Here is a 13,723-nt window from a genome sequence, read left to right as displayed (position 1 = left end):
CAATTATAAATCAAGCTGCCATGAGCATTCGTGCACAAGTGTTTGTGAGGCATGCTTTCATGCCTCTTGGGTAAGTGCCTAGACCATGGAATGGCTGGGTCGTAGGCAGGTGTGGGTTTAACATTTTAAGAAACCCGCCGGGTGCGGTGGCTCACCCTTGTAATCCCAGCACTTTGAGAGGCCGAGGTGGCTGGATCACCTGAGGTCAGGAGCTCGAGACCAGCCTGACCAATATGAAACCCCCGTCTCTACTAAAAATACAAAAATCAGCTGGGCATGGTGGCAAACGCCTGTAATCCCAGCTACTTAGGAGGCTAAGGCAGGAGAATCGCTTGAACCTGGGAGGCAGAGGTTACAGTGAGCCAAGATGGCACCACTGCACTCCAGCCTGGGCAACAAGAGCAAAACTCTGCCCAAAACAAAAAACAGAAAACAAAACCCAAAAACAAACAACACAAAAAAACACCCACCAGGGCTGATATTTTTGAAATCATTGAGACAGAAAGTAACAAGGGTGGCTCCGGCGTGTGCTGTTACTGAGGCTGGGGCCAGGAGGCTCAGTGTGGTGAGCAGTGCCCCTTGGGGGAGCAGGACTAGACATGCTTACTGTGCCCAAGTCAGCACGCTCCTCTGAGATCTCAGGTGGTCTTGAGCAAGAGCTGAGTGCCCCACCATTGGAGACGTTAGGGACCAGCAAATGGGACATCCACAGGCTGCAGCATCTAGAGATGACAGAGTCAGGGGCAGAGTGTTCAGACAGGGCTGCAGGTGACAGTCAAGGACAGAGCACAGAGCGGCTGCAGGTGACAGGTCAGGGACTAGGTACATGGCTGGAGCTGCAGGTGACAGTCATGGGCCAGATGCACAGGCGGGGCTGCAGGTGACAGGGACCTGGTGGACAAATAGGACTGCAGATGACATTGAGGGATCAAGTACACATATGGGGCTTCAGGTGACACGGGCGGACTGAGTGCAGAGAAGCGTCTGGGGATGTCAGCATCAGGGACTGGGGGACACAGCTGCTTCGTCAGAAGACAGTGACAGTGCCTGAATAGGAACACCGGGCCTCAAGAGCTCAACCAGGGCAGGTGCCTCCTGGCAACAGGGCCAGGCCTGGAGCTGGGAGGAACCCAAGACAGCCTGGCCTACCAGGCACCGGCCCATCCAGAAAGGAAACAGCACCGCTAGTTAACAAAGAACTTTATTATTTCTAATAAATGGTGCTGAGGGTGGGGTCTGGAGAGGGCACACAGCTGTCCCCTGTCAATGCATTGAGGCCCACACTCCTTGGGAGGGGACAGGGGAAGCCCCATGTTCCCCGGAGCCTGTCGCCGTGGCCTGCAGCCCTGGATGCCTCTCACGGAGCCGCAGGTCTTCCTCCCCGGCTTTCTGGTCGCGTGGCCACCACAGCCCCATTATTACAGCCAGAGCCCGGGGCCAGGTGTGAGTCGGCCTGCAGCTCTCCGTCTCCGCCAGCCTGGACTCCTGGGAAAGGGGATAAAAGGGGGGCTTCCTGGTGCTGGCTAGAAAGCGTGATGCTCTCCAGCCAGGCAGCCCCCTGGTCCTCTGTGCTGTAGCTGTGCCTGGGGGGGCAACGGGGACGCTGTCCCTGTCCCGCAGCAGGTGCCCTGGGGGTTCCAGGTGTGTGGCCGGCCTCAAGCCAAGGGGCCCAGCAGGCCCACCCCGTGTTCTCCACCCTCTGACCCTCGGGGCCCAGCCAGTCACCCTCCCACCCCTATCTGGTCCCGTCCTTATCCAGGTCCCTGTGCTGGGTCTGTAGTGCCTCATCTTTGTCTCCGTCTCTTCCTTTCTCCGGGTCCCTGACTTCCTCTCTTCCCGTCCATCCCCCCGCCCCTAGTCCCCTTCCCCGCCCCTCCCCTGCAGCTTGGGGCGATTGAAACCTTGAAGCAGGTTCTGAAGGCCTTCCTGGGTGTTAGCATCTGGGAGGGGAGCGGCCTTGGCGGTGGGGACCGGGGCGGCCGGGAGCAGCAGCAGCAGCAGCAACAGCGGGGGCCACATGGCCTGTGGGCCGGGCGGCTGTGGGGGGACAAGGTGGGCGTTAGAAGCCCTGCCCCCTCTCCACGCCCTTTCCTCTCTGCCCTCTCACTTCTGCGTGCCAGGCTTGCACATCCAGCACCCTTCACCTGCCACCACGGCCCGCCTGTGTCTCTCGAGCAGCCCTGAGTCAGCCCACAGACCGGTCACCGGTCTCCGGCTCCCCAGGGATTGTTAGATCCAGACAGTTCTGCCCCAGAGCTGCCCTGGAGCTCGGACGCCTACACAAGCCAGAGCCACGCCTCCGCGTGCTGGCCACGCCCTCGAGCCCAAGCCATGCCCACCAACTGTTAACGCTTCACCCAAGCCCCTACGCAATGACCACGCCCACACACATAGCCACACCCATTCCCGGCCACGCCCCCAGAGTCCCGCAGTCTCCACTCACCAGCCATGCCCCCACTGCAAAAGGCCACGCCCCTGAGCACGGCCCTGGAGACCCATGCGGGCCTGGCCCTCTTCTGTGATCCCCAGTCCAGCCCCAGTGCAACGGCCCGGGCCCCCGAGTTGAGCCTCATCCAGCATCCGGGTCAGCCTCTGCCACCCTCAGCATGGAACACAGTCGTTTCGGGTTCCTCACTCCTGTTCATTCTCCATTTTTCTTGAACATACGGGGAATATTCATAGTAGCTGTTTTAAGGTCCGGATCACTAATTCCATCATCTATGCCACTTCTGGGTCTTTATTTTTCTACTCATTATGGGTTCTGTTTTTCTGCTTCTTTGCATGCCTGTTTTTTTGCTTTTGTGTTTTCGAGACAGGGTCTCACTGTTGCCCGAGCTGGAATGCAGTGGCATGATCATAGCTCACTGTTAATTCCTGGGCTCAAGCGATCCTCCCATCTCAGCCTCCTGAGTAGCTGGAACCACAGGTGCACGCAGCCATGCCCAGTTAATTTTTAAAATTATCTTTTGTAGAGATGGAGTCTCACTCAGTTGCACAGGCAGGTCTTGAACTCCAGGCCTCAAGAGATCCTCTTACCTCAGTCTCCCAAACATTACCAATATATTCTTATTTCTTTGAGAATCTTTAGTATAGGTGGTACAGTTTTTTCTTTGGTGATTGAGTTCCTCAAATGTCTGGTTATTTTTGTCAGAACTCATTTTCTCCAGGGAAGTGCTGCAATCTTGACTGGAAAGAAAAACCAATCACATAGCTACTTCCTGGTTGGGAGGTTAACCCCATTTCTGCTTCTTAGAAGGGTTTTATAGAGGATGTTGGCTGGGCTCAATGGCTCACGTCTGTAATCCCAGCACTTTGAGAGGCCAAGGCAGGTGGACCACCTGAGGTCAGGAGTTTGAGACCAGCCTGGTCAACATGGTGAAACCCCATCTCTACTAAAAATACAAAAAATAGGGCCGGGCGCGGTGGCTCATGCCTGTAATCCCAGCACTTTGGGAGGCCGAGGTGGGCGGATCACGAGGTCAGGAGATGAGACCATCCTGGCTAACACGGTGAAACCCCGTCTCGGCTAAAAATACAAAAAAATTAGCCAGGCGTGCTGGGGCGGGCGCCTGTAGTCCCAGCCACTCGGGAGGCTGAGACAGGAGAATGGCGTGAACCCGGGAGGCGGAGCTTGCAGTGACCCGAGATTGCGCCGCTGCACTCCAGCCTGGGCGACAGAGCCAAACTCCGTCTCAAAAAACAAAATAAATAGAGAAGGGGCCTGGCTGTGCTGCCCAGGGTGGTCTTGAACTCCTCAGCTCAAGATCCTCCCATCTCAGCCTCCCAAAGTGCTGGGATTACAGGTGTGCCTGGCCTGCTTCCCTTCTTTGAAGAGCTTGGCTTCCTCATATCTGGACATAATTTAGGATGGAATAAGGAACAGTGGATGAATTTTTGGCCTCAGGTATAAAGAAGTAGTCTTGCGTTTGTATCTTTTGACATAAAGACAAAATTGAAAAGTTCGCCAACCCCAAGCCAAGCACCAGCAAATATGGGCGTGGGTGGAGAAAATCTCCTGTGAAATGGGCACTTCCGGTGGGAGTGAAGGGTGAGCCCCTGCCTTGCTTAACACTGCCTGGTAGTTCTGCCCAAAGGACTGAGAGAGCAAAGTGAGCCACTGTGGGGGAATCACACCCCCAAGTCGCAACCAACTCCCAGATTCCCCCTCCTTCGCAAAGCATTAGTCACCTGTTCACACTTCAGCTTAACCCTCAACGAGTAGGGTGGAATGAAAAGCACACGGCCGGGCGAGGTGGCTCACTCCTGGAATCCCAGGACCTTGGAAGGCCAAGTTGGGTGGACCACTTGAGCCCAGGAGTTTGAGTCCAGCAACACAGCAAGACCCCGTCTGTATGAAAAAAAAAAATAAAAAATAAATTAAAAAATTAGCCAGGTGTGGTGGCATGCACCTGTAGTCCCAGCTACTCAGGAGGCTGAGGTGGGAGGATCATTTGAGCCCAGGAAGGCGGGGCTGCAGTGAGCTGTGATTGCACCACTGCACTGCAGGCTATGGTGAGCACCTGACTCTAAAAAAAAAAAAAAAAAAAAAAAAAAAAAAAAAGGCCTCTCCACCAAAAAAAATTAGGCACACATAGTCTATGCCATCCAATGTCACGTCCTTTTTGCTGTGCTTTTACAAGCTCAGCCAGCCCCCAATCAAAGTGTTTTTTTTTAATGGTGCAAAGTCTTCATGACCCGTTTCTTTCATTCACTTACATCTGTGCTGTTAATTGTGTAACTGAGATTTCCTCAAAGGTTTAACTGAATACTTTTTAAATAATTTTCCATCAAATCAAACAGCATTATATTCATTCACTGCCAAGAAAGGTCACCTCTAAGGTAAAAGTTAAGATGAATCCCGAATTTAGAAATGCGGAAGAACAATTTGTTTAGGGAAATATGAAACGTTACATATTAGCTTCTTTATTGAAGAGGCAGCTCAGACCCATTTATATATGCAAAAGTATGGATGACAAAGTATGTAATGACTCTTTAACCTTCTCAAATATTTCACTTAAAATATACATTATGCTAAGCCTTAAGGACAGCATAGGAAATCTTAGTAGTTGCCATCAAAATTACTATAAATATGTATTTTCTGCACAGAATTATGCAAAATCTACCATTTAATTCCTGTTATGCAGCATATTCATACACATCTAGAAAAATATGAGTAGAGTGACGAGTAACACAAATGTTAGCCATTTGTGATTTTAAAAAACTTTTATGGAAAGTGTAACACACATGCAGAAAAATACACATACCTTAAGTGCACAGCTCAGAACACACTCAGATATTTAGCACCCAGGTTTAGAAACAGATTATTCCCAGCACCAGATAAATGCCCCCTTTCAGCCTTGGCCAAGACTAACCGCTATCCTAATTTCAAACCACATAGACAAGTTTTGCCCGTCTTTATAATTTATACAGAAGGAATCATACAGCATGTTGGCTTTTGTGCCTGGAGTCTTTCATTTAGCAAGGTTTGTTAAGTTCAGCTACATTATTGCATGAACTTCTAGTTCATTCGTGCTGTTTTACAGTATTCCATGGAAATAATGCCACTTGTTTATTCATTCCATTGCAATGTGCCTTAAGATAGTTCTGTTTTGTGCAGTTTTATGCTATAAATATTCTGCGTGTCCTTTGGTGGAGACACATGCCTTTTTGCTGGGTTTGGGTAAAAGGGTATACTTGGTTTTAAGTGCCAGCTTTCAAAAATGGTTTTATGGAGGAGCAATTCCACCAGTAGCGTACAGTTCCTCTTGCTTACATCCTTGCCAAAAGGATGCTTTTTCATGCTTTTCATTTTAACCATTTCCATGGATGGGTAGCAGTACTACATGGTGTTTTAAATTTGCATTTCCCTGATTACTAATAAAGCTAACATCTTTTCATGCTTAGTGGCCGTCTGGATATCCTCTAAAGTGAGTGGATATCCTCTAAAATATTTTGCCTTTTCCATTTTCCCCCTTGATTTGTAGGTGCTCTTTACATATTCGAGATCAGGGGCCAGAAAACTATGAGTGCAGACCAAATCCAGACTGCCACCTGGGTTTATGAATGGTTTTACTGGGAAGCAGTCATGCTCATTTTTTAAAATGCATGGTGTATGGATGCTTTCACACAATAGCAAAGATAAGCATTTGTGACAAAGCCAAAAATGTTCACCATCTGGTACCTTGCTAAAAAGTTTGCCAACACTTTTGCTATACTCAGTGCTGTTGTCACATACATGAACTGCAAATATCTTTTCCTCCTCATGGTTTCCTGTTCATTTTCTTACTGGTGGTCTTTCTGATAAACAGAAGTTCTCAAACTTACTATTAAGTTCTATTTTATGGGTTAATGCTTTTTTGGGTCTCAATAAACCTTTGCTTACTCCAAGATTACAAACTGTCCAAGATTTCTTTGTAAAGCTTTCACATTTCATATTCAGATTTGCAATCCACCTTCAACTGACTTTTTATTAAATTACAAAATTTAATTGGCAAAGCACATTTACTGGAAAGAACACCCTTTCCCCCACTACACTTCAATGTCACCTTTCTCAAAAGTCAGGTGATGGTATACATGTGGGTCTACTTTTGAATCTGTATGCTATTCCACTAGTCAGTTTTTTCATCCTTGTGCCCAAAATAACACCATCATAATTTATGTGGCTTTATAACAGGTCTTGATATTTGGAAATTTCAATCCTCTCTGTCCATTCTACAAGATAGCTTTGACAATTATTGGCCTTTTGAATATGCATATGAATTCTAGAATTAGCTTGTTTATTTACATTAAAGAATTTGCTAGGATTTTAATTAAGGTTGCAATGAATTTAGGGAAAAAGCAACGGTTTTGAGATTGTCCTGGAATCCTATCCCTCTCCTCCTTTGTAATTTTCTTTTCTGGATACAGTTCTTCAAAGCTTATTAACTCATTTTTCCCCCCTAGGCACTTGAGGGATCTTTTAAGTGGCACTGCTTTTCAAAATTTCATTTTCCATGATTTTTGCTGGTATATCATAAAATGCTTTTTGCATAACTTTTATGCAGGGAACCTACCAAATTTACTCATGGCATCTGCAAATAGAGATTTATATTTTTTCTTTTTTTAAAATTTTACTTCTTTTCTAATCTTTATGCCTTTTGTTTCTGTTTCTTGCATTAGTTTTCTGGTTAGGTCCTTCTGAACAATGCTGAATAAAATCATTGACAGCAGATATCCTTGTCTTATTTTTATAATCTTAGGAGAAATGTTCACTATTTCATCATACTGTTTGTTGAAGTCTGTTTATGCAATTAAGGAAGTCCCTTTCAATCCATCATTTGCTAAGATCATAAATGAACATTAACTTTACCATAAGAATGTTCTGCATGCCAGATTACTTTTCTACAGGTGGTGTACAATAGCAACTGATTTGTGAATATTAAGCCACCTTTGCACTCCTGGAACACAATCTATTTGATTACCATTTTACCTTTTTCCAGAACAAACGATCTTTGTTTTGTTTACCCAGTATCTGGTCATATGACCACTATAAAACAAGTTACTGGCAAAGAGAATGGAATCATTATTATTTTGACTAATCAGGATTCCCCTGTGTAATGTGAAGAAGCAGTAGCTACCTAAACTGTTCCAGCAAGAAATGGAGTGAGGACATTAAGTTAATTGACCAAAAAATATCTTCTAGAAACTTGAATCAATTTGTTCCAAAATACTGGGAAAAAGGGGAATGCACAAAACAATGACACTGTATTTGTATCAAAGAGAAGTTTCTGAATAAAATTTCTAAATTACAAAATATTGGCACTAGGCACACTGAAAACTATGGGTTAAAAAACAAGGGTGGTGTGAGAGCTGGGGATATTTTAGAGTATGGGCAGTATGCTTGTTCTCTTTCACTGAAACAGACTTAATTCCAAATTATGTTATGTATAGTTTATCAAAATAGTCTTTTAGAAAATCTTATCTTGCTCAGATGCAGTTGAAAATTTTACAAAAACACTGCCTCTTCTACTAATGAGGCATTTGTTAAAAACCCATTTGTAAATTCCTCTAAATAGAAAACTAGGTATTTTACCATTTTATACCTACTAAATATTATCTGACCAACAATATATCCTGTCTTAGTACATTTGCCATCCTAATATTCAAATAAGAAAACTGCCTCTTCACAAGTTGCCCAATTCCAAACTTGCATAGAATTACCATTAGATTGCATTTTAAAGACATGATAAAAAATGGCCATACACTTATTTAATGCTACTGTCCTCATGATCAACTCCTGATAATTTAAAAACTTCATTTTATACAATGAAGATTTATTCAGAGCTTATAGCCTCTGAGATCTTTCCTATAAACACCTGATTTTACATTAGAAATATGGCTTTTAGTAGAACAAATTTCCAAGACAATATATTTTCCACATTCACCATATTGACAGATTTTGCCTTTGTATGATTCCCTGATATGTAAATACAATTTGAATCCAAAATAAATATTAAATATTTATAAAACTTCACTCCTGCATAAATTATCTAGTGTCTGATGAGTCGTATGATCTTGCTGAAGGTTTTGCTTCTTGTTACATTCTTCGGGATTCTTCTCTGTGAAAATCCAGATTAAAATGAATCTAACGCCTAAATGCTTCTCACTATTCAGGAACATGAACCCTCAGATAAACACTTTGACTTTCTATTGGATTTTCCATATTCATTATATTCAGAGAGTTTTCTAAAAATTGAGATCTGACTTCAGAGACTTTCCACATCAAGTACATTCATATTTCCTCTTCTGTGAATTCTCTGATGGCTATTGAAGGCTGATCTGTGGTGGAACTTTTTCCCACATTCATTACATTCATAGGGTTTCTCTCCTGAATGAGTTCTATAGTGTACAGTGAGGTATGACTTCTGAGAAAAGACTTTCCCACATTCATTACATTCATAGGGTTTCTCTCCTGAATGGCTTCTGTAGTGGACAGTGAGGTTTGACATCCGAGAGAAGACTTTTCCACATTTACTACATTCATAGGGTTTCTCTCCTGAATGAATTCGATGATGTATGGTGAGATATGATTTCTGAGAGAAGAATTTTCCACATTCGTAACATTCATAGGGTTTCTCGCCTGTGTGTACTCTTTGATGTCTGAACAGGGATGAATTATGGGAAAAGGTTTTCCCACATTCGCTACATCCATAAGGTTTCTCTTCTGAATGACTTCTATAATGTTCAGTATAGTATGATAACTCAGAGAATAACTTTCCACATACATTACATTCATAGGATTTCTCCCCTTTTGGAAGTGGCTGGTGCCCATCAAAGGCTGAATTTACAAGGAAAGTTTTCCCACATTCATTACATTCATAGGGTTTCTCTCCTAAATGAGCTGTATGATGGTCGGTGAGATATGACAACTGAGAGAACTTTCCACATTCACTACATTCATGGGATTTCTCTTCTGTGTGTACTTTCCGATGTCTAATGAAGGCTGAATTTAAATTGAAAGTTTTGCCACATTCATTACATTCATAGGGTTTCTCTTCTAAATGACTTCTATAATGTATAGTGAGGTATGACACCCGAGAAAAGAATTTCCCACACTCGCTACACTGATAGGGCTTCTCTCCTGTGTGTGTTCTCTGATGTGTAATCAGGGTAGACTTTCGGTAGTAGGATTTCCCACATTCATTACATTTATAAAGCTTCTCTCCTGTGTGAGTTCTCTGATGGTCACTGAGTGCGGACTTGCGGGAGAAGGATTTCCCACATTCGTTACATGGATACGGCCTCTCTCCTGAATGATTCCTCTGGTGTAGGGTGAGATGTGTCTTTTGGCAGAAGGTTTTCCCACATTCACTACATTCGTAGGGTTTCTCTCCTGAATGAGTTCTTAGGTGCTGAGTGAGGTGTAACTTCTGACAAAAGGTTTTCCCACATTCATTACATTTATAGGGCTTCTCCTCTAAGTGTGATCTCCGATGTACAGTGAGGGTTCCCTTTTGGCTGAAGGATTTCCCACATACATTACATTCATAAGGTTTCTCTCCTGTGTGAGCCCTCTGGTGGATGATGAATTTTGACTTTTTACAGAAGGATTTTCCACATTCACTGCATTCAAAAGGCTTCATTTCCATTTGTGATCTCTGATATGCATTAAAATTTGACATCTGTATGAAGTCTGGTCCAGAATCATTCCACTCATAGGGCTTCTCCCCCACGTAAGCTCTCTTATGAGCAACAAAAACAGCCTCATTGTCTAAGACTTCCATGCATTCATTATATTCAAAAGGTTTCTCCAAAATATTAATTTTCTGAAGAATATTTTCTTCATTTTGAGAATAGGTATCCCCATTTTGATTAAATTCATACATTTTCTCTCCATGATATGTTTTCTCACATTCATTACACTCATCAGGTTTTGTCTTGGCATAGCTTCCGTCACTACTAATTAATTCCGAAATAGATTCTAAATTCTTTCCACATGAGACACAATTATGAGCTATTATGCTTGAAGGAACAAGGCTTGTTTCCATATAAGTTTGACAAAATGTATTCTCTTTCTCTTCAGTCAGGGTTTTGCTGTTGATACAAGCAGCTTGCCTTGAATGTTTATCTTCATTTTCTTGGATTCTCTCTATCAGGTCATCAAATTTCCAGACTTCTAAAAAGGAAAAATAGTAAACAAACTTTGTAAATCTAAACACACTAGCCATGGAAAGGTACTGGTACTCAAGAGCCCCCATTGTGGGGTTGACTCTGGCTTTAGAGCCAATCTCCATAAATAAAAATAATTACAAATGCATAGTTCTCTTTGTCCTTTGATTTCTAATACAAAACATAAACACACACACACACACACACACACACACGGTGAAAGGATAAAGATGAGATAGTGGTAGAAAATAGAAGAGCAACTTCATATTGAATACAGGTAACTTTGTTGCTTTACAAATATTATGTTTCAAACTTTGGTAGAAAAGGTGAAATAAAACCAAATGATGAGCAGAGAAGTGGCTGAAAGTGTGCCAGATCCAGGCAAAGATGGGAGGATTTAGATCAAATAGAATCAGGAGGAACAAAAACAGGTGCTAGGTCTCCATACAAAGGAAATCTATTATGGATTACATTTGGGAGACATCTATTACAATTTATATTAAACTGCAAGATATTGCTTCATATCAAGATACGATGGTAGCATCCCCACTAGCCTAGACCCTTCCAAAATCTGTGCCTTACTAGTCTGCATACAAATGCAAATAAACATTCTGAATGCTCTGATTTCTTCATGTTTACAGAGAAGATTCGCATTCATCTGGAGGAGACCCAGGCAAGTCAATGTCCAAAAGAAATGTAAGCTAGACCAGAGGGCAAGGTATCTTTTTTTTTTTTTTTTTTTTTTTTTTTTTTTGAGATGGAGTCTCGCTCTGTCACCCAGGCTGGAGTACAATGGCACAATCTTGGCTCACTGCAACCTCCACCTCCCAGGCTCAAGTGATTCTCCTGCCTCAGCCTCCCAACTGGCTGGGATTACAGGCACACACCACCACCCCCAGCTAATTTTTGTATTTTTAGTAGAGACAGAGTTTCACCATGTTGCCCTGGCTGGTCTTGAACTCCTGACCTCAGGTGATCCACCCACCTCAGCCTCCCAAAGTGCTGGGATTACAAGCATGAGCCACAGTGGCCAGCCAGCGGGTATCTTAAAAACAAGATCATGCTGGGCATGGTGGCTCACGCCTGTAATCCTAGCACTTTGGGGGCCCAAGGCGGGTGGATTGCCTGAGCTCAGGAGTTTGAGACCAGTCTGGGCAACATGCAAAACCCTGTCTCTACTAAAAAAAGAAAAAGAAAAAACAAAACAAAAAACCCAAGATCAGATCTTTGAAGTGTTCTGAAAGTCGTATTTAATACTAGCTAACCTTCTTAGCCATTAAATTCTGCTTTCCCTGATTGCACAATAAAGCACAGTGGTTAAGAGCATGAACACCAGAGCAGGCCACCTCAGTTCAAACCCCCAACAATTTACTAACTAAGGCACTGTGGTCAAGTTACGTAACTGTGATGCAGTTTCCCTCATCTGAATTCAGTATGAATATGAGTGCCTAAATCATGGGGTTGTCAAAGGACTGAATTAGTACATGTAAACTGCTTAGAACAGTTTATAACATAAAACAAATGATCATTAAGTTCATTTTCTTTCAATTTGCTGACTTAAATTTCCTAAAACCATTCATGTCCCTATAATTCTTTTACCTAATTCTGAATACAAACAAGAGTTCCCAAACTCCTGGGTTTCATTTGGTGTAAAATCTTGTATCTCAGATTCCTAAAGCTGCCCCTATGATGTACTTTCATTTTTATGTATCTTACACATTTTTGGATCCACTAAACTATTGTTAGCTGCTATCACCCACATTCAAAGCAACCCTGATGGTACTCTGCTCAGAAATCTACAACATCTCTGAGCTCCAGCACCCCAAACTCCAACAGAAGAAACAGAAAGGTTATTAATGATATTTTTCACTACCTGGATTCATGATATATATCCAAGCTAGCATTCCACTAATCTGCCAACATCTTCTGCTCCTGGAAGCCTAGGCTATGCCTTGCATATTCTAAGCCACAAGTCTGTGCTAGTGATCTTCCCCGCTCAGTTTGACTTCTGGTGTTGGCTATACTCAAAATCTATCTATACTTTGGGGGAAAGTTGAAGACACTTATCAAATCTCTTCCCAGTTCACTGAATCTCTTTCCCTTACATTTTAAAATAGCTTTTACATAAAGTTGCACAATGTGCATTGGAGTATAAATTTTCCATGTGAAAGCTGAATTTTATAGTTCATGCAGCTATGATCCTATTTCCTAACCAAAACCTATGCCCCTGGAAAGTATTCATATTTTCTTTGTATCTCTCTGAACAGAAATTAAAGTAGTTCCTAATCTGATGGGTGCTTACAGGTTCTAATCTAACCCCTATCTGTTTTATCAGAATCTATAGCTCAGAATAAATGATCTCTCAATGGATTAATGATAAAGATCTTTCTTTTACCTAGCTCCTTGGCAAGTCAATAAAAAAACCCACTGAATACCTACTGTATGTTGCATTATCAAAGCAAGAAAAGTAAAAAGGTCTTTCCTCTTTGGAGGATTATAATTCTGGTAGAAGAAGCTCAAGCAACAAATATATGTACCTACCTATCAGAGCATATAATCATTTAGAGCATATATTCCTATCAAAGCATAGAATCACAGAGCATATACTCCTATCAGAGCTTATACTCAGAGCATATACCACTCCTATCACAGCATAGAATCCTATCAGAGCACACAATCTCAGAATATATAATCCTATCAGAGTGTATAATCATATTGGAGTATACAATCATATCTAACTTTTTGTGGAAACAATCGCTGAGTGGAATAGGTATTAAGAGAAGGAAAGACTGGAGTAGTCAACGAATCATGAAGGAAACTTCAAGGAGTTAACCTTTTAAGCTCAAATGTAAAGCATAAAGTTCTAAAGTTTATTGCTCAACAATGCAAATACAGTTAACATTACTGTACACTTAAAAATGGTTAAGACGGTAAATTGCATATTACGTGTTTTTTTTGGTTTGTTTGTTTTGAGACGGAGTTTTGCTCTGTCGCCTAGGCTGGAGTGCAGCGGCAATCTCCGCTCACTGCAAGCTCTGCCTCCCGGGTTCATGCCACTCTCCTGCCTCAGCCTCCC

General features: G+C 42.9%; 1 protein-coding gene and 1 long non-coding RNA gene across 7 annotated transcripts in view; both read right to left on the bottom strand.

The window, feature by feature from the left end:
• Positions 1-1,185: 1,185 nt before the first annotated feature.
• Positions 1,186-4,343, bottom strand: LOC100998811. 2 transcript variants are annotated; one of them, XR_002520893.2, is made up of 4 exons: positions 4,189-4,343; positions 2,145-2,656; positions 1,902-2,037; positions 1,186-1,485 (listed from the first exon to the last, which is right to left on the bottom strand). It is a non-coding gene; the product is annotated as an uncharacterized LOC100998811 (long non-coding RNA). The 2 variants fall into 2 exon arrangements; XR_644671.4 differs by lacking the exon at positions 4,189-4,343 and having other exon boundaries at positions 2,145-2,843.
• Positions 4,344-4,888: 545 nt separating this feature from the next.
• RBAK (RB associated KRAB zinc finger) overlaps positions 4,889-13,723 on the bottom strand; it is a 47,500-nt gene continuing 38,665 nt past the window's right edge. For all 5 annotated transcript variants that reach the window (XM_031664920.1, XM_031664919.1, XM_031664918.1 and 2 more), the window contains one exon: positions 4,889-10,654. In XM_031664920.1, coding sequence (XP_031520780.1) covers positions 8,745-10,654 — 1,910 coding nt within the window. In that variant the 3' untranslated portion in view covers positions 4,889-8,744. The remainder of the gene's footprint in view (positions 10,655-13,723) is intronic.

This window comes from Papio anubis, chromosome 4 (genome assembly GCF_008728515.1).
Source record: "Papio anubis isolate 15944 chromosome 4, Panubis1.0, whole genome shotgun sequence".
Classification (NCBI taxonomy): Eukaryota; Metazoa; Chordata; class Mammalia; order Primates; family Cercopithecidae; genus Papio; species Papio anubis.
This window is presented reverse-complemented; position numbering and strand designations above follow the sequence as displayed.